This window comes from Apaloderma vittatum, unplaced genomic scaffold (assembly GCF_000703405.1).
Source record: "Apaloderma vittatum isolate BGI_N311 unplaced genomic scaffold, ASM70340v1 scaffold3195, whole genome shotgun sequence".
Classification (NCBI taxonomy): domain Eukaryota; kingdom Metazoa; phylum Chordata; class Aves; order Trogoniformes; family Trogonidae; genus Apaloderma; species Apaloderma vittatum.
This window is the reverse complement of record NW_009717530.1, coordinates 14414-36034: the sequence shown is the minus strand read 5'-3', so window position 1 is coordinate 36034 and position 21621 is coordinate 14414. Positions and strand designations below refer to the sequence as shown.

General features: G+C 39.4%; 1 protein-coding gene across 1 annotated transcript in view; it reads left to right on the top strand.

Moving 5' to 3' along the window:
* Window positions 1–4292: 4292 nt before the first annotated feature.
* LOC104274323 (integrin alpha-1) overlaps window positions 4293–21621 on the top strand; it is a gene marked incomplete at both ends in the record, with an annotated part of 30518 nt that continues 13189 nt past the window's right edge. Inside the window, 7 exons of the mRNA XM_009869920.1 lie at window positions 4293–4305; window positions 6651–6771; window positions 9546–9658; window positions 10613–10701; window positions 10794–10908; window positions 11562–11689; window positions 18126–18274. Coding sequence (XP_009868222.1) covers window positions 4293–4305; window positions 6651–6771; window positions 9546–9658; window positions 10613–10701; window positions 10794–10908; window positions 11562–11689; window positions 18126–18274 — 728 coding nt within the window. The remainder of the gene's footprint in view (window positions 4306–6650; window positions 6772–9545; window positions 9659–10612; window positions 10702–10793; window positions 10909–11561; window positions 11690–18125; window positions 18275–21621) is intronic.

Sequence of the window (21621 nt, the reverse complement as noted above, 5' to 3'; positions counted from 1 at the left end):
GATCTGTTGGAGTGTGTTCAGAGGAGGGCCACAAAGATGATCCGGGGGCTGGAGCCTCTCTACTATGAGGACAGCTGAGGAAACTGGGATTGTTCAGCCCGGAGAAGAGAAGACTTCGGGGGGACCTAACAGCTGCCTTCCAATACCTGAAGGAAACCTACAGGAAGGCTGGGGAGGGACTTTTAACAAGAGTGTCCACTGGTAGGACAAGGGGAAATGGGTTTAAGTTGAAGGAGAATAGATTTAGATTGGACCTTAGGAAGAAATTCTTCAGTACGAGAGCGGCAAGATTTTGGAATAAATTGCCCAGAGATGTTGTGACTGCCCTCTCCCTGGAGGTGTTCAAGGCCAAGTGGGATGGAGCCTTGAGTACCATGATCTAGTTGAGAGGCGTCCGTGCCCATGGCAGGGAGGTTGGATCATATGGTCTCTAAGGTCCCCTCCAACTTAGGCCATTTTCTGATTCTATGATTCTATGATTCTATGATTCTATGATTTATTTTTGCAAGAAGTCCAGGTATATGAGAACTCAATAAAATTTTTTAATCTTATTTTAATATTTAATTTAAATCTCTCAGTTCTTTTTTATCTTCCACAATGGAAGCAGTCTGGTTTTTTTCTTTGCTAATAACTTTTTTTGAGTTTCATGATATTTTCCAGTTGCGCATACTTTTGCAAAACATTTCTATTTGATGTACTGTCCTCAAGGATTGCACTTATACCTGCTATGTTTCAGTCTCTTTTTGCAAAATGCAGAGGAATTGACAAGGATACCTAAAATGCTGTAGCAGGAAGCGTGGAATGGAACAAACACTTTAACCACATGCTGGTGGGGAGAAACAGGGAGCAGACAGTGTGTAAGCGCTGTTCAAAGCAAAGTGCGAATTTGTCCCTTCCCAATTGTATTTCTTAGAATAACCATAGAGAATGAGATTGTTAGTTGCAACAGACCGTGCACAGATAAAATATCCTGACTAAATTTACTCTCTTTTCTTGGCTAAATTAGTCTTCATGATGTCATATTTTTCAGGTGATTTGTGGCGATGTATTTTCCATCAATAGAATCATAGAATTGTAGAATCATAAAAGAGTTCCAGTTGGAAGAGACCTTCAGGATCATCGAGTCCAACCTTTGTCCTAGCCCTATCAACACCACTAAACCATGTCAGCACAACATCCACCTGTCTCTTAAACACCTCCAGGGAGGGCAACTCAGCCACCTCCCTGGGCAGCCTGTTCCAATGGCTGACAACCCTTTCAGTAAAGAAATTCTTCCTAATATCCAACCTGAACCTCCCCTGGTGCAACTTATGGCCATTTCCCCTTGTTCTATCACTCTCCACTAGGGAGAACAGACCAACATCCACCTTGCTACAACCTCCTGTCAGGTAGTTGTAGAGAGTGAGGAGGTCTCCCCTCAGTCTCCTCCAGGCTAAACAGCCCCAGATCCCTCAGCCTTTCCTCATACAACTTGTGTTCTAAGCCCTTTGCCAGCTCAGTAGCCTGACTCTGTGCCCTCTTTAGCACCTCAGTGTCCCTCTTGTAGTGAGGGGCCCAAAACTGGACACAGTACTCGAGGTGAGGCCTCACCAAAGCTGAGTACAGGGCTAGGTGCTGACCTTTGTTCTATAGCTTGGATTATGATTATATCCATCTGTTCTAGGAAAATAAGGGGGCCTATTCTACAGTTCTCTGTTTGGAAAGGTTAGAGTAGTCAGGCAATATGCCCGTGGACAAGTGCCAGGGATATCCAGTTTTGCACGGTATAGAGTCAGAATAAGCAGGCAGACAGCATGAATGTTTAGTTAAAAGATCTGATTAAATAACACATACAAAAAATTTATTAGTGGCTACTAGACAAGTATGAGCTACTACTCTAGGTTTGTAATAGAAATAATATTTGGGTTGTTGTCGTGGTGACTGAGTGTCAACCTTTCACGTATAGGTACAAACTGTGCTCAGTAAAGAATACCACATGTATCAGCTAGTGTTCTCAGTTTTAGTCAGCAGTGAGAGGAACGTTGTCCCAGGTTTTCTACAGTGCCTTGTTTCTTATAGAACATGAAGTTAAAACGTAGAACTTGAGTTTTATCCTTTGATAAACAATTATATTCTACATTTCTGATCTGTATTTTTAGTTATTCTGTTAACACAACATGAAATAATTAAAAAATTTAATTTAGTTTACCTACATTAATTGTGATTAAGTATAGAGTCAAATACTACGTACCTTACAGAAAATGTGCTTTTTTTGCTTAATCTCCGTAACTTTCAAAATAATCTTCTCCAACTTCCCTGTAGCTCTTTTTTTCCCACTACGTCTGCCAATATTATTTTTAATTCATATACACAATTTTGCTGGAAACAGATGAGGATGTGTGCATCTTAGGCAGAAACTAGGAGTTTGGAAGAGTACAGGCTAGATATTGTTACTAATGTAAAGTCTCATTTTCACAGTCACAATCAGTGATATTTTTAAATGTTCTCAAGTGTCACCTCATAAGTACAATGTTCTTTGTACTGGAAAATGAAACAAAATGTAAAAGCCAAGTTGTCGTTAAGTCAGCAGATTATTGTTATTTAATACTGTAATGTGGGTCACTGTAAACTCCACTTTTCTGCTTACTATCTGCAGATTTGAACATATCTTTGACTAGCGAAATTTCCTTTTGGGGAATTCGTGGAAAATATAATAAGATACCTTTAAATCTATTAATTATTTATAAGCTAATCTTACACTGCTTAGTTTGACCCTTACTTTTAAAAAAATAACACGTTATGCTCATAATGTTTCATAGCACATAGATACCACAAAAGGACATGTAAGACATTTCATATTAAAATATGCCAGTTTTTATATGAAGTAAAAAATCAAAGCACCTGATATCTGGCCAAGATAGAACAGGAAGATGAGATAGCAAAAGGATAGCCATACTGGATCAAATCAAGACCATGTTTTGCTCAGTATGGTGTCTGCAGGAGTACATGTCAGATGATAGCTAGAGACAAAAATAACTTTAGCAAGCATATATAATATTCTTCCAGTTTCCAGATATTTCCAGCTGAGGTGATTTCCTGAGCCAGATGTGCATTTCGTATGGTTTGTAACCTGCAGTGGTTTTGTCTGCCATTAACTTACTCAGTTACCCATTGAATACATAGCACTAGCATCCAAAACATCCTTAGTCGACAAGGTCTACAGGTCTATTGCTTGCTGTGCGGAGTCACTTGCCCTTAATTACAGATCAGTCTAGTCCATCTAGCTTCTTTTGATTCCTCTAGCTTTACTTTTTAGGTGAACACATTATTATTGCTGGTTCTAATCTGACCTCACTCAGAAGCACAAGGATTTAGGGGGGTAGTAGCAAATAGCTGACATATTTTTATTCCTCTTCTAGTTTTCTTGTTTTCCCATTTCACATTTTAAAACTTGCTGTTATAGCTATGAGGATTAGAATTCTATTTGTTAAAATTAGGAAATTTTAGTAGATTACATAAGAGAATCAGGAAACTTCACGACCATTTAGTGTAGTGAGTACACAATAGAAACCACAATAGTTGTCACTGCTGCATCACTGTGAAGAAATTTCTTGTCTGTCAGCAGATGATGGAATGATGATGGAGGATATTGTCATAGAGTGTACTGAGCACAGAATGCATGTATAACATTTGGTAGCTTTAGGACAAAGTAAATTCGAAGAGATGAGCTGAAATCTGTGGCCTTTAATTTTTCATATCATAATATGTTTTAAATATTATCATAAGGTGAGAAAGGAGAAAAAACATGCTTCCACAGACCTCTAGGAGGATGTTCTGTCCATCTTATTCAGGGGCTAAAGTGAACAGAATTCTGGAGACCTTTAAGAGGCGAGTCCACATGGATAGATTTTGCACCTACCTTTCTTTTTCAACTAAATCATAAACTTAGATACTTACTTCAGCAGCAATCTCATTAGAACTGTTTCATTGTGTAGGAAGGAGGTAGATTGGGAGTCTAAGTGACATGGTCTGAATACCATACATGGTGTCAAAAATAATAATAGCAATTATTTTTACTATGAAATTTAACAAAAGAGGATTTGAACCAGGTATAACTTGACAATAATTTTAAAAATCAGTTTGGTTGATTTTAATTATGCTTTGATGACTGAGAGTAGGGGAGGAAAACACCTATCGCACATAAGCAGGCATAGCAGAATTTCTCTAAACGTAAATGTTTAAGGAACATAAAATATGCATGGATTACTTTTCCAGCAAATTATTTCTCATCACACTGTCAGCTATGATTTTTTTTTCTGATCACTTGTAATCAGTCTTTTCTTAAGAATAAAGATAAACTCTGTTTTAGCTTGTTCAATTCTTTATATTTCCTGACGCTGACTGGAGGAAGAAGAACTCAAACGACACAAATGAAACTTTTCCTTTTTTGCTATCCAGTGAAACTGGAAATACCAACTAAGAGATAAACAGTCCTGTGTGATAATTTAGTACATTAAGCAGGAAATAAGATGCTGAGAGAGACAGAATAGCATTGGCCACTTGGGAACTTAATTATAGTAACATGCTTTCTATTAGAATATAATTGTCTCAATGGCAAAAACCACAGATGTTATTTTAGTAATTGGACATTATTTAGATGTTTGACATGCAGCAAGTATTATGGATTTGGGTATTTTTATTTAACTGCTAAATGTCAGCAAATGATCATGAAATGCTTCTTTGAAATGAAGGTTGTGTTTAGTTGTGTTGTTAAGTAGTTCTGATGTTCTACAAATTCAACTAATTTTTGGCTCTTGTGAATGAAATACACACTCTGCAGCAGCAGAGTCACTGGTTGCTTTTGAATCTAACCTCAACAGGACAAAGATGGAAGAGATCACTATAGGAAATAAAAATAAAGAATATATAAATAGCCTTACTTTTAATATATAAGTAGTATTTTTAGGTTCTAAGTGAGCCTTACAGGGGGTTTATGACTATCACTTTAAGCTGGAGTTTTCACCCTATATACCTCTTTTTTCTGAAACTTGCTATACAGTCGTATTTTCACAGTATTTTCCCTGATGATGATCACTGAGCTATAGAATATGGGTAATCACTCTGAAGAAGCATCTGCTCTCAGAAGTGATCTCATTATAGTCCAACACCACTGTTGTAGATGTTGGTTGCTGCAAGCAGTCACTTTTGAGGTACTTTTGATATAACAGCATCTGGTAGTATTAAAAATTTGCTCTATTCTTTTCCAAACATGAATGGTTTACAAGTACTGTAGGGTAAAATTACGATAAAACTATATGCTTTTTTTTCCTCTAATATAGAATAAAATTAAATTCTTTTCCTCTGTGTGTCTTCTGCAAACAGTGGCAAATCGGTTCTCAAATTTACGAAAGCTTAGGAACTACTACGCCTCCTCGTCAGTGACAGACAGTGGGATTGAGTGCACTCCCAGCAAGTTTGCAGGTGACACCAAGCTGAGTGGTGCGGTCAATATGCCAGAAAGATAGGATGTCCTCCAGAGGGACGCAGACAAGCTGGAGAAGTGGGCCCACGTGAACCTCATGAGGTTCAACAAGGCCAAATGCAAGGTCCCATACCTCGGTCAGGGGCAAGTGCCAGTATCAATACAGGTGAAGGTATAGAAAGCAGTGCTGCAGAGAAGGACTTGGGGGTGTTGGTGGACAAAACCTGGACATGAGCTAGCAATGCATGCTCGCAGCCCAGAAGGCCAATCGCATCCTGGGCTTCACCAATAGCAGCATGGCCAGCAGGTCGAGAGAGGTGATTCTGCCTCTCTGCTCCACAGTGCTGTGTCCAGCTCTGGAGCCCTCAACACAAGAAGGACATGGACCTGTTGGAGCAGGTCCAGAGTGAGGCCACAAAAACTATCAAAAGGGCTAGAGCACCTCTCCTACGAGGACAGCCTGAGATACTTGGGGTTGTTGGGCCTGGAGAAAACTCTGAGGAGAACTTACGGCATCCTTTCAGCACCCTAACAGGGCTACAGGAAAGCTGGGGAGGTGCATGTAGCGACAGGATGAGGAGCAATGCTTTTAAGCTAGAGCAGGGTAGATTTAGATTAGACATTAGGAAGTTCTTTACTATGAGGATGGTGGCACAGGTTGTGATGGAGGCCCCATCCCTGGAGACATTCAAAGTCCGGCTTGATGGAGCTCCAAGCAGCCTGACCTAGCTAAAGATGACCCTGCTCACTGCAGGGGGGTTGGACTAGAAGACCTTTAAAGGTCCCTTCCAGCCCAATGTATTCTATGATGCTGTGGTTCTACTACCTTGAATGAAGGGAGGAACATTTTTTGTAAAATTCTTACTTTATTAGTGCATGAAGCTAAAAGAAGTAAAAATAACAGAACAGTGTATTCACTATTAAAGGTAATGATATTTTACTCAATGTTAGTTGAATTGTGATATACAGGTTTTGAATACAGAAGCCCAGATGCTAACATCTCTGAATTTAGTTGTGTATGTATGTGTGAGGAAGTGCACTTTAAATCTCTTACCACCTGTGATAAATATACCCCAAGTCCTGTCTTGTACCTCCAGTTAAGTCAAAACTGAATCTTGATCTCTTAAAAGTCTTGGGTTTTATGTGTATTCCTACATGTTTTGTTTGTTTGTTTTTTTTTAAAAAAAAGCTCTCTTTCACATCGTTGGCTCTTCTAATGTTGATGTGAAAAATGCAATGACCTTCAGTGGGCCTCTGGAAGACATGTTCGGGTACACAGTCCAACAGTATGAAAATGAGGAAGGCAAATGGTAAGATGTTTTTATTTTCTTAAATGGAAACTTCAGATTTTCAGGTATTCAGTGATTCACGTGCTATGCTATTATTTTTAAGTATGCCCATTGTGCAAGGGTCAGATTCTGTCAGATATACTTCTTAAACTAATGCGCAATCCTAAGGAAACTTGGAAAGATTGGGAGACTGGAAGACCCAAATATATATTTACATTCAAATCCTCAAAGACATAAATGAGTTCACAAAGTGGATAAATTCCCTAATTGATGGAGCTGAGAAACTTTTGTGTTATGCCTGATCTTTTTCACATTTACTAAATAAAATCATTATTTCTCTTTTCCTTGTGTTAACATATTGGCAGCAAAATTGTTCCTGTTTCACCTAACTAATCTGAATTATGTATTATTTTCTAGAATTTTCTTTCAGAGATTGTCTGTACTGAGTTTTCTAACTGATGTGTCAAAATATTTATTCATACAGTACTCCGCCTTCCCTTTTAGAGAGCCAGTTATGTCTTACTGTTGGTAATATATTCACATTTTGAACTTTGAGCCTTCCTCTTAACCAGTATTTTCCTTCTTTTTGTTCTCCTGAATTAGAAGTTGCATTTTGGCATGCTTACTGGTGTCACTGCTTCTTGGTCTTTTGATAAACACCTTGTAACTGCTTTTCCCTTATAAGAACAAACTTTACAGACTAACTACTCTGCTGGAGGACTGAAATAACAGTTGAATGGTAAAAAGTTTGGGAGTCAAATAGGTCAGACTATCCTGCAGTGCCTGAGCAATCGCCTTCCAGAAGCTGTCTGACTCCGGAGTCTATCCACCACTGCACCACGGTGTTCACCATTAGACACAGGGGATGTTAATGGAAATGAAATTGCAGACGCTGCTTTTGAAAATGCTTGCTCTTGATTGCCCAGGGGGTAGGATATTTAAATACACATCTGCGTGAGGGTGATGGGAGAATAATAATGACCTTCCTCAAGCTAATTTAGACCTTCAGGAAATGGTATCCGTTCTGGGAGGTGCGATTTTGCAAAGTATGTTAGATTATTGTAAACTGTCCCAAAACATTTCAGGAGCAAAAAATTACATGAGTTGGAAATGGTGACTTTTCTAGTAGCTGAAGAAAGACAGAAATCTAGTGTGCTAGATCTGAATATGTCTGAAATTAAACTCCTCAGCTGCTGTTAAATTGTCAAACTTTCAAGCGGCTTTCAGCATACCAACATCCAGAGCAGGAAATCTGTAGGTTGACAGTTAAAAATAGACAAAGCACCCTTGTGATGCTTTATCAGCTGCTATAATGCTACCTTGACACCACAGATAGAACTTGTGAACAACAGATGTTCTCTGAACCTGACTATGCTTGTTTCTCAATAAAACGGGCGCCTTTAAACAATCGCCTGTGCAAAAAGACAAAACAGCCTTTGAGACCTCTCTCTTCACGGGGCTTGCTCTTTCTGAGAAAAGAAGAGCACGAGGACATGATCCTGCTGAGCACTGGTCACCTCCCGTGGTATGTCAAGCACACTCAGCTTCTCTGCAGTTAACCAGAAGTCAAGGTTGCATGATAGGCTGTGATGCATGTTTCTAAGTTTTGAGGTAAAAAATACTTACGTTACAGAGTATAGATTGAAAGAGCACTTGGATCCAGTACGTACTTGGAGCATTTTATTTTGCTTTAGACTTAGTTAATTTATCATTGAAAAATTCTCAGTGGGTCACAATGAGCTATTCCAGTATGGGTTTTTTAGAAGCTGGATTGTATATTGGCTTTAAATTCTCCTTTCTGTCCTTTTTTAATCCATAGGCTACCTTTTAATTGTTATGTCATTCTACTCAAATATGTTCTGCCTGGAGTCATTAATTTATGATTAAAGGTTGAAATGGTTCTCTCAATAAATCTTCACAATCATATAAGTGTCCAGCAGTAAATCTTCCTGAAAATTACTCTTAATGGCAGGATTTCTGTTTCTAGTGTGCGCTGTGAATTGTAATTTAATTCAAGTTCTTCCTTACACATTTAATGGAGCTGGTTGCTATCTGCTAGGTAATGCTTGTCTATTTAGTATAGCTAATAAAGATTCGAGTACAAAAACAGTGCTCATCTCTAAACAGCATTTCCTGCTGTTTTTTTTAGGAGCGGATGCTAATTTGTAGTGGCTGTGAACTGCTATATGAGAATAGTGATTTTTTATAACATCAAATTTTGAAAAAAAAACCCACAGAGTAAAAAAAATCTTAGCATTCAAAAATTTGAAATTTCTTTCAATAACCCTTTTAATAACATTATTTTTATCATAAAGAGGAAAAATGCTGTATTTAACACGACTAGCTCACATTAATTAAGACTGGGTTCTTTTTCTGTGTACTTGTGAGCCTCTCTGGCATTTGGTCTCAAAATACATTTTCTTCTAAAATATATTAAAGATGAAGGATATATTAAATAAAACAGATACTTATTTCTGTATTACTTATAATACTTATCATCCATCCACCAATATTGTTATATTTTCCACTGGAATTTTTTTTTTATATTATCCAGTGTTGTAATTTGGTATATAGGCCCTTTTCCTTCCTGTGCCCTTGTTAAAGAGCAGGTAGAATGCCCACTTTTGTTTGTGTCTGAACTATATACTATATACTATATACTAGATACTTTTCTAGCTTGCATCGTGTACTCCTAGTATGGAGCTTGCTGCAGCTGTGCTCTCTTTGTAAGTTTTATTTGTTGACTTTTGTGCTTTTTAAGAAAGAAGAAATTTCAGGTAACATTTTATTTGCAGGATACTTATTGGTTCACCTCTAGTTGGCCAGCCTGAGAAAAGAACAGGAGATGTATACAAATGCCCTGTAGGAAGGGACATCCAGTCGCCCTGCACAAAACTGAACTTACCAGGTATGAAAGAAAATAAAAGCCGTGTCATATTGAAGAATAAAAAAGATAGATCTTACGATAGTTTTAGCTGGTAAATATGCATTAGAATTGTTTCTACAGAGAAAATTTACTTAGCAGTCCATAGGTGAATGTGACGGAAGTATTGTTTGTAACATCAAAAATAATTTCAAAGCTTCTCATTGTCCTATGGAAAACTTGCTCATGATTTTACTGTGGGCAGCTTTATTACGACTGGCATTAGTTGACTGTGGTTGACAGCCCTGGCCATGGAGCCAGAAAGGGCCACAGAGCATAGATTCATGGATTACACTTTCCAAAGCTCTCTAAAGCCAACAAGAGCCTTCATAATGCCATCAGTAAGCTTTTGATGAAAATGTAGCTAGGCAGAGCCAAGCTGATGCATCTTAATATGATATAGGTAATTAGCAATGATTTACTTGCTCATGTCAAGAGATATGCAATGTAGACAGCAAGACTTCCTGTTAATATCTATTTCACTAAATACACCTGTTGTGGTACTTTTTATGTCCTCTTTTCTCTTGAAAACCTACATGTCAGTAATGTAACATGACAGTAACAAATATAAAAGCTGGTAAGTCATTTTTTACAGTACAAGGTAAAAAGATGAAAGTTCGTTTTCTAGTCAAAAAAAGCGTGTGAATGGTGATCTATTTTTTTCATTGTGCTGGTTTTTTTACTGTTTTTCCTTTTTGCGATTCAAGAAAACTATTTGAAACAGCAACCCAGACATGTTTTCTGGGATAAAAGCCAGTCTCAGAAATTTTTCTTGATTGTTGCAATCAAAGAAGGAGGAGGAAGGGTGCTAAAATATTTTCTGAAACCAGAGTCAGTCTGGATTTTATTTTAGAAGCTGGAAGCTCCATGCTAGGGGATATATACTTCAACATTTTGTTTTTATGTTCCCAAATACTTAGCATTTTAATCTATTTATAGCGGTTACTTCAGTTCCTAACATCGTGGAAGTAAAAGAAAACATGACTCTTGGAACAACCTTAGTGACTAACCCAAAAGGAGGCTTTCTGGTAAGAAGACACTTTTTGTCCATTTTAAAAGAAGTCTGTTATTTTCTCAGGTACTGCAGTAGAAACGTTTCACCCTTTTTCATCTCTTAAAGGCATGTGGACCACTTTACGCTTATAAATGTGGGCGTTTGCACTACACGACTGGAGTTTGCTCTAATGTCAGCTCAACTTTTGAAACCACCAAGGCAATTGCCCCATCTGTGCAAGGTATGCCAGCCACAGGAATTCTCTTATGTATCAAAAAATACAGTGTCAAACAAGACAAACGTATACACATAGGCATACCAAAAAATATGCACTGCTTAACTTAGCTACCAGCATTACCAAGTTAAGTAAATGTTTTTCATTGTCCATATATAACCTAAATTATTGCTACTTTTGGAATTTATCTCAGTATAAACAATCATTTAAGTGCTATGTAACATCCAAACAAAATTGCTAAAAATAGTTGCTTATGCTTTTTACTTATGGCCAAAAGACTATTTTTAAATAATGACGACATGTTCAGACCAAATGCAAAAACAATTTAGTAATACAGATAAAAATCTTAAAGATTTGGTCCTTTTAAAAAATCAAAAAGGAACTGATTGACATTGAAGAAGGTAGCGGTCACTGGTAAATACTCGCTCTTTGATCTTCTAACCTCATTCTTAAATTTCTGCTTACAACTGAATGCCTTGGTCATAAATAGAACACAAACCATGTGAAATACAATGCAAAAGTTGATGAATGACAGTTGGCATCAAGTAGAGCAGCCCAGCCCCACTGGATGCCCACTAATCACAAGCATTTGCTACTAATCACAAAAGTAACTGGAGCTTTGTTAGTATCAATTCTTATGTGGCAATTTTATGTTACAGCATGTAAAACCCAGTTAGACATCGTCATAGTCCTTGATGGGTCCAACAGCATTTATCCGTGGGATAGTGTCACAAGCTTCCTACAGAGCCTCCTGAAAAACATGGATATAGGTCCTCAGCAAACACAGGTAAGACATTAGATATTTTATGGTTGTTTAATCTGTGAGGAAAAAAAATGATTTAGAGGAAATGGGATGAGAGCATCATCTAGGGAGCTCTTCAATCCCAAGAATTTATGGCAATGGGGTACTAAAGCAAAATAGCTGAAACCACAGCTAATTCAGCATCTGTCAACAAGCAGTGATGTCAGGGAGGTTCTTCCTCCCCCCACTGCTCAGGCAGTTTGAAGAAACCGTCTTTCTAACACAGAGGCAAAACTTAAGTGCATTAAGTGAGGCTGGTTGAACATTGTCCTTTCCCACTTCCTTCCTCTCCACAACCACATCCTGTCTTCTTTTGTACTGTGAAGCACGAAGGTCATTTCTCCTCTGAGGCACACATTCAGACAACCTTTTGGAGCAATGTTCAGTGTTTTGCACTGTGGAGCAGACAGCTTTTAAACGTTTGAAATCATAATTAACAAGTGGCTGTTAAGCCTCATGTTATTAATGGCTGAAGCTGCATATATAATAAGTGGAGAGGGCCAAATTGCCAGCTGCTATAAATCAGCATGATTCCACCAGAATTAACCAAGCTATAACCAATTACCCCAGCTAAGGGCTCTCAATATTCAGCTCCTTCCTTCCCAAAGTAGACTGTGAGAAGGTGTAAAAGCTACCTCAGCCTGCATAGTATATCACTTTCATTTTCCAAGTTAATTGGGGTTCGTGAGTTACCACACAACTGCCCTGTTGCCTGTACAGGCTAATAAAATTATTTCTTATAAACTGTCCACTTTACAATCACATCCTCCTATTTTAAACACAGTGTTCTTCCAAATATTGTAAGGAAGAAGGAAAAACACTTTGTCAAATTTAACAGAAAAGAATCAAAATTAAGAAAATCTTCCAAGCCTCTTAAGATGGAGATTACTCCAACATGTGCCACCTTGGGAAAATACTTAAGCCTGAATTTCCCAGGACAAGGCAATGGCTCCGTGGAAATCACCACTGCTTTCTTACCAAAGGGCTTCATGTGAATAGTACACAGGGTAATCAACTCTACTACACCCTCACCCCTCTTCCTCACCCTGCAATTCCTAAATTTTTTACATTGCCACACCTCTCTTAAGTTTGTTTTTTGAAATCCTGCCTTGTCTGCGTGGCTTCGCTCATGCATGAGAGGCCCCTTGCGGGCCTACACTTCAGCAGCCTGCCATCTCGACCTACAAAATCCATTCTACCCGTGGTTTGGCATAGCCACCCCTCTTCTCACATGTACACGTATTCACTTGAGAATGTCAGCTTTGGCATCTGGTTGCTACAGAGCAAAAACATTTGAGAGAGAGATAAGATTGGAATAAGGAGGAGAAAAAAAGCTGGAACTGGAAGACAAAACCTAGGTGGAATTTTCTCAGTTCCTCTTACCTTCTCCCCCTCCTCAGAACTTATTCCATCTCTCTTGTCTCCTCCAAGCCTCCAGTTTGGGAACCCTGGTAGTAAAAAGGTTGTATCATCTCTTCCACCCACACTATCTTCTTTCTCAGAATCTGATTTCAACAGATTATTGAAAGGGGAAGAGGAGAAATGACAGAGCAGGCTTGTTTCTCCCCTCTCCTCTGGCAGCACAGAATAGAAATACAAGAACAAGTGTTTACCTTCTGTTTGTTTAAATTAATTTTTCCACGTTCATCTTTTGGAGATTGCTGAGCATATGAGAAATCAGTAGACTTTCACAGACTTCAAATTGTTTTTGTATTGCATGAGAAAGGAATGATGTGATTACAGGATAACTCCTTAGCAGCTTGGGTGCGACTTGTTCAAAACTGTGTTTTGATTAGAGGCTTGCAAGTTATTTTTTTTCTACTTACTGGCTCCATGAACAATGGTCATTAGCTTTGTGACAAGTCAGAAGAGAAATTCCTCAGTGTCTCATGTTTGGCAGATTTGAAAGTGCAAGCCAGAAGATTCAGATGCAAAATGACGGAGCTTACACTATAATTTTTTCAGAAGTGTTTCCTTCCCTTTTCTTGCCATTCTCCAGAAAATCCACTACACCATAATGATGCATTTCCCAAGCTTAGGGATAAAAGAAGTGAAAGGAAAGTGATGATAGAAAAGTGGAAAAGAAAGAAGGAATTAAAATGAGAAAAAATTATACAAGTAGGAAAAAAAAATTTCTCCTGACCTTATTCCACACTGCAAAGCAAGATAGTTTTTTCCTCTTCTTTTACCTTCTGTGGTAAAAGAATATAAAAAAGAGAAAGCAGAATACTTTGGTATATTCGATTCCAGCTTTAAAGCTATGGCTGTCAGAAATTTTCAGAAATGTTTTATTTTGCCACTAATATACGACATAAGCAGTTATAGGCATTTGGCCTGTGCCGTATTATATCTCCCAATCGGTATCAGTGGACTAATAAGTCATGCCTTGTCATTTCTTATGATAAGTTTTATCTCCAAGAGAACAGAAATGTGTTAAAGAGGTATGAAAAAGATTCAGGTTGAAGAAAGACCCTTGCACTAGTTTACAAGTTAATTTATGTCTGAGTCCCTGGGAGCAAGCAAAATGTACCAGAATTAATTCAATTTTGCATTCATTCACTTATCTTTAGCAAGCTCTGCATATGATAACATGTATTATCCATTAATGCTTCCCGAGGCGTCTCTGCTTTTCTTCTGTGTTAAATAGGACTTAAGTACAACCAAAAATATTTCTGATTTTCCTCCACATGCCAACAGCAAAAATCCTAGAGTATCATTTCCATATACTAAATGGTTTTCCTTTCATTTTGAAATTGGTGGTGGTGGTTTTTACCAGACAGATTAGTTTAATATCTTATTGGGAAAGCCAAAATGTACTTTCCAAATAAGGTTCTATATAGACTTAGAGAACAATAATAAGTAATTGCCCTCAGAAATATTTTGTCCCAAAGTAGAACAGTTCTCCACTTGCCTGTTCTCTCCTACAATTCCACTTGCCTGTTCTCTCATACAACACTTCTTCACAGGAACTGGAGACAATTAAAGAATTATTCCCTTGTGTATTATAACAGCCATGGAATGCTAGGCAAGGGAACATAAACTTAGGAATTACAAAGATGTTCAGTAGATTATGATCAGTAATGCTGGGAAAAAATATTAAGTTTTCTGAAGTATAGCAGAATTATGTCTGTCTGTGTAGTATTATTGCATTTTTCAGGTTTAAATTAAGCAGGCAAATCAAAACGTACAGTGCCTGTAAGCATAATTCTTAGGGGTTTGCTGAAGTTTGGCAGTTTGAAGAGGTTTATTGTCCCATAAAGGCATATTTAAATCATGAAGTTGTGTCATTTATAGTTTTCCATTAGATTAAAAAGCTGCAAAACCTCAAGCCATCATTGCTATCTATTAGACTATAATCCTAATTTTACAAGGTGAATTTGCTTCCGTTATCTTGTAGGATACTGGAAAATGCAGCCTAGTAGTATTTTGTCAGTTCTGAGAAGCGTTTTGTTGCCCGTATTTTGAAGAATGGCCCGTCTTTGATGCTGTGAAATATGTAGAACACGATGGTCAGTGCCCAGTGTTTTCAAACTTATTGCTAGGGAAGGGTCCCACAGAACAACTGTATCCCATAAGATAACCACATGCCCCTCTTCCTTCCTGATTTACAAGCTATCCAGCACAGTGCAGTTTCCCAGACTCAGATGTTCTTCCCATTCACTTCCTGAGAAGGAAGTGCTCAAAATGTTTACTTGCTGTGATCATGGACAACGTTTCCTTTCAAATAGGAAATGATACAACTCAATGTCAGCCTGTAATCTTTTTTAGGAAAATGACAGCACCAACATGGGTCTCTACAATCATGAAACACTGGCAGATACTTTTCACACAGATAACAGTCAAGAGGTGATTAAATCCTTGGTACCAATAAAATCCTCAAAGCTGCAGATAAGGCACCTGTGAATCCACAGCGGCAGGCTTTGTGGCATACAGTAGTGTCTGTCTACACTTGTGCGTGGTCCTAGAATACTTAAAGCACTCCTCCTGCTCCAAAAGACCAAGCAAAATGAAAACCTCTTGTTTACCACCAGTTAATGATAGTCTTTTTTAATGACTGAGAGCATCCTGTTCAGCTTCTGCTGTATGTCACTTTAGGTGCATACCACAAAATAGTTGTCTTGGAGAGAATGGGTTAAAAATTTCATCTCCATCTTCGAGTTCACTCAGTGCCACATGACTGCTCTGAGTGGTAATACAGTGTTGTCCTGGTTTGAGCTAAACAGAACCAATTCTGTTCAATGATTTTACTTTTCAACTCAGTCTCTTTAAGAGACTGTACATTCTGAAGTCAGCAGCATGTTTTTGCAGACAGTGTGAGCTACTGGCAGGGATAAAACCTGATGTTTACAGTTACTGCCTTGGACTGGGATGCAGAAGGCTCTTGCTTATACTTGCTCCTGTGGTGACCAAGGTCACTGGTGAGTCTAGTGTAACATGTTCAGGGCACTGGGAAGTAAAATGAGTCGCAAGAAAGAAAAAGGCTGTGCCTCTGGGGAGGAATGGACAGGACAGGTGACTAAGAAGAGTATTCCACTCCATATCATATTCAGTAGGAAGTTGAGAGATCACAGAGGTTGAGCCCTCTTCTGCAATGGTCGTCATCCAAGGATGAATCAGTCTGTTTATCTGCCTTTGATCCCAATCTTCAGTTTCCAAATCTAGCCCCTGTGTGTGGTTCCCCTCTGCCGCTGAGCCTGGGACTTCCCTGATGGCACCTGCTCTGCAGCATCAGTGGGGATTGCTGTCAGGGGGCAATCAGGTTTGGTATCGATTTTGTATATATTTGCATATAGTTCATTACTTCCATTATTTCTGTATTACTACTATTATTCTTTGTTAAAGCTTTTTTAGTTTTCTTTTCCAATCCATAAGTCTCTCTGCCTTACTCCCTTTTCGGATTTCAGAGGAGAGGGGGTTAGAGAGCATCTACCCCATTTAGTGGCCAATGCAGCCCTAATCCTAACCCTTGACAAGCTATGCCTCAGCCTGTTCTGTAAACACTGTGCAGATTCAGTAGTCCGCTGCTCAAGAGAAGATGCAACTTCTGGATGCTCTTAGCTGCAGGTGGAAGAGGACATGACTTCAAGAGAGAATTAAAATATCTCAAAAGGGAACAATGGGTTGTAATTTTGAGCTTCTGCGGGTTCTTCCAGAGATGACTGTATTTTCAAAGGAATACAGAAATTAAGTGGGATAGATTTTCCTGCCACAAATCATTATAATTATAGTTCCATAATCATATGTAACTATTTTTTTTGTAGTGATTGTGATATCAATGTTTAGTGTCAAAGATTTCTCCAACTCTAACACTTCTACTACAAATAAACAAACAAACATTGTGCAGAATCTGAGGTTATGAAAGTACCTGAAAAAGCACCTATAAAGTAATTGCAAAGTACATACTAAGCCACTTTTTAAAATAATATGATAGCATAAACATCCCAGAGGTCATATTGATCTTTGGTACCTAAATGCTAGAGTGCTTTTAATAGTAGATCAGTGAGACATAAATGCCACATAATACTGCATTATCCTAAATAGCACCTATAAATTGCCATGTGTAATGTAAAATTGAAATATGCTAATGGAACATTGTGTGGATTCTTCCCAGTAAAAGCTGTCAGGAACCTGCCAAAACATTAAAGCTGAGAGAGATGAATGAATCTTTTTATTTCACACTTTTTCTGCAGCAGGTTCTCTCAGGCATTTGTGCTCAGGTTCCAATTCCATCCATTAATCTTTCATACAAAGACTGGCCCTGCTGAGGTCATCTAGAGTCTTTCTCTGTTCCAGAAGCCACCGTTTTATTCACATTGTCCCTTCTGGCACTTGTCAGATGTCTTAGTTGGCTTACCTCCTACTGGAAGAACAGCCATGTCCTAGACTGCCCTGTTGTCTTCATCAAGATACAAGTACTTGGGTCTTCCCCTCACCCTGAGGGCCAAGATTTGTCATGACATTGCTGTTTCTAGTCTAGATTTAGGGTAAATAAACTATTAGATGTAAGAATGTTATATTTGGATGGAACCAAGAGAGTTGTGAGTGACCCATGGCCTCATATGCTATAAGGAAAGCTATTCTGAGAAGTTGTGACTGGTTTTTAGGGCACTGCTCTGCCTTGGCCTAGAGGAGAGCAGAGCTGCAGCACAGAATACAACAAGCCAGGAAGAGCAAGGAGTTGAGCCTGCTTTGGGCTTTGTTCCTATTATTACTAAAAAAATATTAGAAAATTCAAAATGATTGATGAGACTGTCTTCTAGTTAGTCTTACTCAAATGCTTGTAGATATTTCATACTGAGGGAACCACACAGAGCTGAATTCTTTTCCTGGCTTGTAGGTACAGATGAACATTTATCCCCCTGCAGAAGACGGATGTTTGCTTTAAGGGTAGATGATTTTTAACATTAACTTTGTGTTTCAGGTTGGAATTGTTCAGTACGGACAGACTGTAGTCCATGAATTTTTCCTGAATACATATTCTACAACAGAAGATGTGATGGCTGCAGCTACGAGAATACGCCAGCGGGGTGGCACACAAACTATGACAGCCCTGGGAATAGATAAGGCAAGGTATGCTCATAAAATGTTGTCCTGCGTGTGGAAGAAACAAACATAAGCAGATAGGGTGACAGTTCTGATTCTATAAATTAAAAATATGATGTGGCTGACATCTGACTTCATTTTAGGTAAGCAAACTAAACTTAGGAGCAGAGTGGATAAGCCAACTCTGTCCAGCATCTAGAGCAGTTGTATATTGCACCCTGGAAAGGCAGCTGTCTTTTGAATGTAAAGAGAAGAGACATGGAACAAGATTGTAATCTTAAGCAAAGGGCTGACAATCTTTCATGTCTACACAGAGCAGGTAGGAGCTGTATGTGTAGAAGTATGAAGTAAATTTTTGCAAGCGAAACAGGAAAAAAAATACAACGTCTTAATGTTAATATGTCTTCTCTCTGAAGTTAAGATCATTACAGGGTCTGAACCTACACTTGTCAGAAATCCTAGGAATTTTATATCCGAAGCCTTTGAAGTTTCTGGATCATTGAAAGATTAAAGATCTTTTGTAGCATTACCATTATGTATAAATGTTTCCTTTATAAGAAAGATGAAATCTGACTTCTCTAGAACAGACAGTAAATGCAAAATCTCTCAGACACTTTTAAACTGTACAGTATTGTCCTGATATTTCTCTTCTTTTCTACTTTTTTTTTCCCCAGCATGACAGCATCACATTATTCTGTAAAAGATTGCACTCACTCATTTCAAACACCCAATTAGTGAATTATGCAGTATTTTTCTGATTATTTATTTGATCATCTCAGCAAAGTTTTGTTGATAGGATGTCTTAAATCCAACTGAATTCTTATATTTTCAATAGTAATGTTTTCCTTAGATACACGTAGAAGCCTGAGGGAGTCTGAACAAATTCCTGGAAGCAGAGCCAGTTGAGAATTGTGAAATTCTCAGAGACCACATGTGGTTCAGAAAGTCCCAGTGAAACACGAACTGCTGAAAGCTTGTATATAAAGAAACTACCAGCAAAAAGTTTCTCTCTTCATCCTATCCATCCACTTTTGGCCATGATCAGCAGTAGATCTTGGCTTTCACTCATGTGGTCAGTCTCAGAGTTTGTGGTGTTTTTCTAAAAAGAGGAAACACTGTTTCCTTCCCTCTCCTACAGAGTTCTAATCCAGCCTGACCTTTTCTGGTCCTCTCTATAGAATCATAGAGTGATAGACTGTTAGGGCTTGGAAGGGACCTCTAGAGATTACCTAGTCCAACCCCGCTGCCAGAGCAGGATCCCCTAGGGCAGCCACACAGGAACGTGTCCAGGCGGGTTTTGAATGTCTCCAGGGAAGGAGATTCCACAACCTCTCTGGGCAGCCTGTGCCAGGGCTCTGTCACCCTCACAATAAAGAAGTTTCTCCTCATGTTGAGGTGGAACTTCCTATGTTCTAACTTAAACCCATTATTGCTTGTTCTATTACTGGCCACCACTGAGAAGAGACTGCCCCCTTCCTCTTGACACCCACGCTTCAGATATTTCTATACATTAATATGTCCCCCTCTCCGCCTTCTCTTCTCAAGACTAAACAGCCCCAGTTCTCTCAGTCTCTCTTCACAGGAGAGACGTTCAAGTCCCTTAATCATCCTCGTAGATCTCCATTGGGCTGTCTCTATTAGGTCCCTGTCTCTCTTGAACAGAGGAGCCCAAAACTGGACACAGTATTCCAGGTGTGGTCTCACCAGGGCAGAGTAGAGGGGGAGGAGAACCTCCCTAGACCTCCTGGAGATACTTTTCTCAATGCACCCCAGGATCCCATTGAGCCTCTTGGCCACAAGGGCACATTGCTGTCCCATGGACAACTTACTATCCACTAGGACTCCAAAGTCTTTCTCCACAGAGCTGCTTTCCAGCAGGACGTCCCCTAATCTCTGCTGGTGCCTGGTGTTATTCCTCCCCAGATGCAGGACTCTACACTTGTCCTTACTGAACTTCATGAGGTTCCCCTTTCCCCAGCTCTCCAGCCTGTCCAGATCCTGTTGGACGGCAGCACAGCCTTGCTGTGTGTCAGCCACCCCTCCTAGTTTCATATCATCAGTGAACTTGCTGAGGGTGCACTCTATCCCCTCATCCAGGTCATGGATGAAGATATTGAACAAAGCTGGACCCAGCACTGATCCCTGGGGAACACCACTGGCCACAGGCCTCCAACTTGACTCTGTGCTGCTGATCACAACCCTCTGAACTCTGATTATGAGCCAGTACACATCCACCTCACTGTCCAATCCATCCCATATTTCTCGAGTTTACCTACGAGGATGTTATGAGGGACAGTATCAAAAGCTTTACTGAAGTCAAGGTATATGACATCCACTGCTCTCCCTTCACCAACCCATTTGATAAAACCTTGGTAGAAGGATATCAGATTAGTCAGGCAAGATTTCCCCTTGGTAAATCCATGCTGGCTACTCCTGATAACCTTCTTTTCTTCCAATTGATTAGAGATAGTTCTTCAGAAGAGCCGCTCCATCATCTTCCCAGGGATGGAGGTGAGGCTGACTGGTCTGTAGTTGCCAGGGTCCTCCTTTTTGCCCTTTTTGAAGAATCGAGTGACATTGGCTTTCTTCCAGTCCTCGGGCACCTTTCCCGTTCTCCGTGATCTTTCAAAGATGATGGAGAGCGGCTCATCCACAACATCAGCCAACTCTTTCAGCACACAGGGATGCACCCCATTGAGGCCCATGTCTGGGTGGAGCAGCTGCCCAAAATCTCAGTGCCCGTTTGCCCGTCTGCAGCTGAAGAATTCAACTGGTCATTGCCACCTGCCTCTGCTCACCTGGGACCTACTCCTGCCACAACCCCAACACCCAGTTTTACTGTTCGTGTGCAGAGGTGGGATGGTAGCTGAGTAAATACTTTGACCCCTTGAAGTGCTGCTGTAGGGTGGAAATAGGTGAGGGGTTTGTATGTGAATTTTGGGATGGAGGATTATTGATTGGGTCTTTTTCAAGCTGGCAGCAGCTGGTTTAGAGTGCCAGAAGTTTATCTGAACACGGAAGAATTTTTCACTATCTAGCATTGTATTTTCTGCTGTTGCTCTCAAAGTTTGTGAATAATGACTGAATGCTTGTGAAATTGTTTGGCTATGAACTGTCATGTAAGTTCCAATTGTTGTTGTTTGTATTTGTTCATGGATCATATAACATAGAAACACAGAAACATTCAGATTGGAAAAGACCCTTGGGATCATCAAGTCCAACCTATAACCCTCCTCGACAGAGTCCACACCTGAACCGTATCCCCCAATACTACATCTAAATGATCTTTAAACACCTCCAGGGAAGGTGACTCAACCACCTCCCTGGGCAGCCTATTCCAGTGCCTGACTACTCTTTCTGTGAAAAAATTTTTG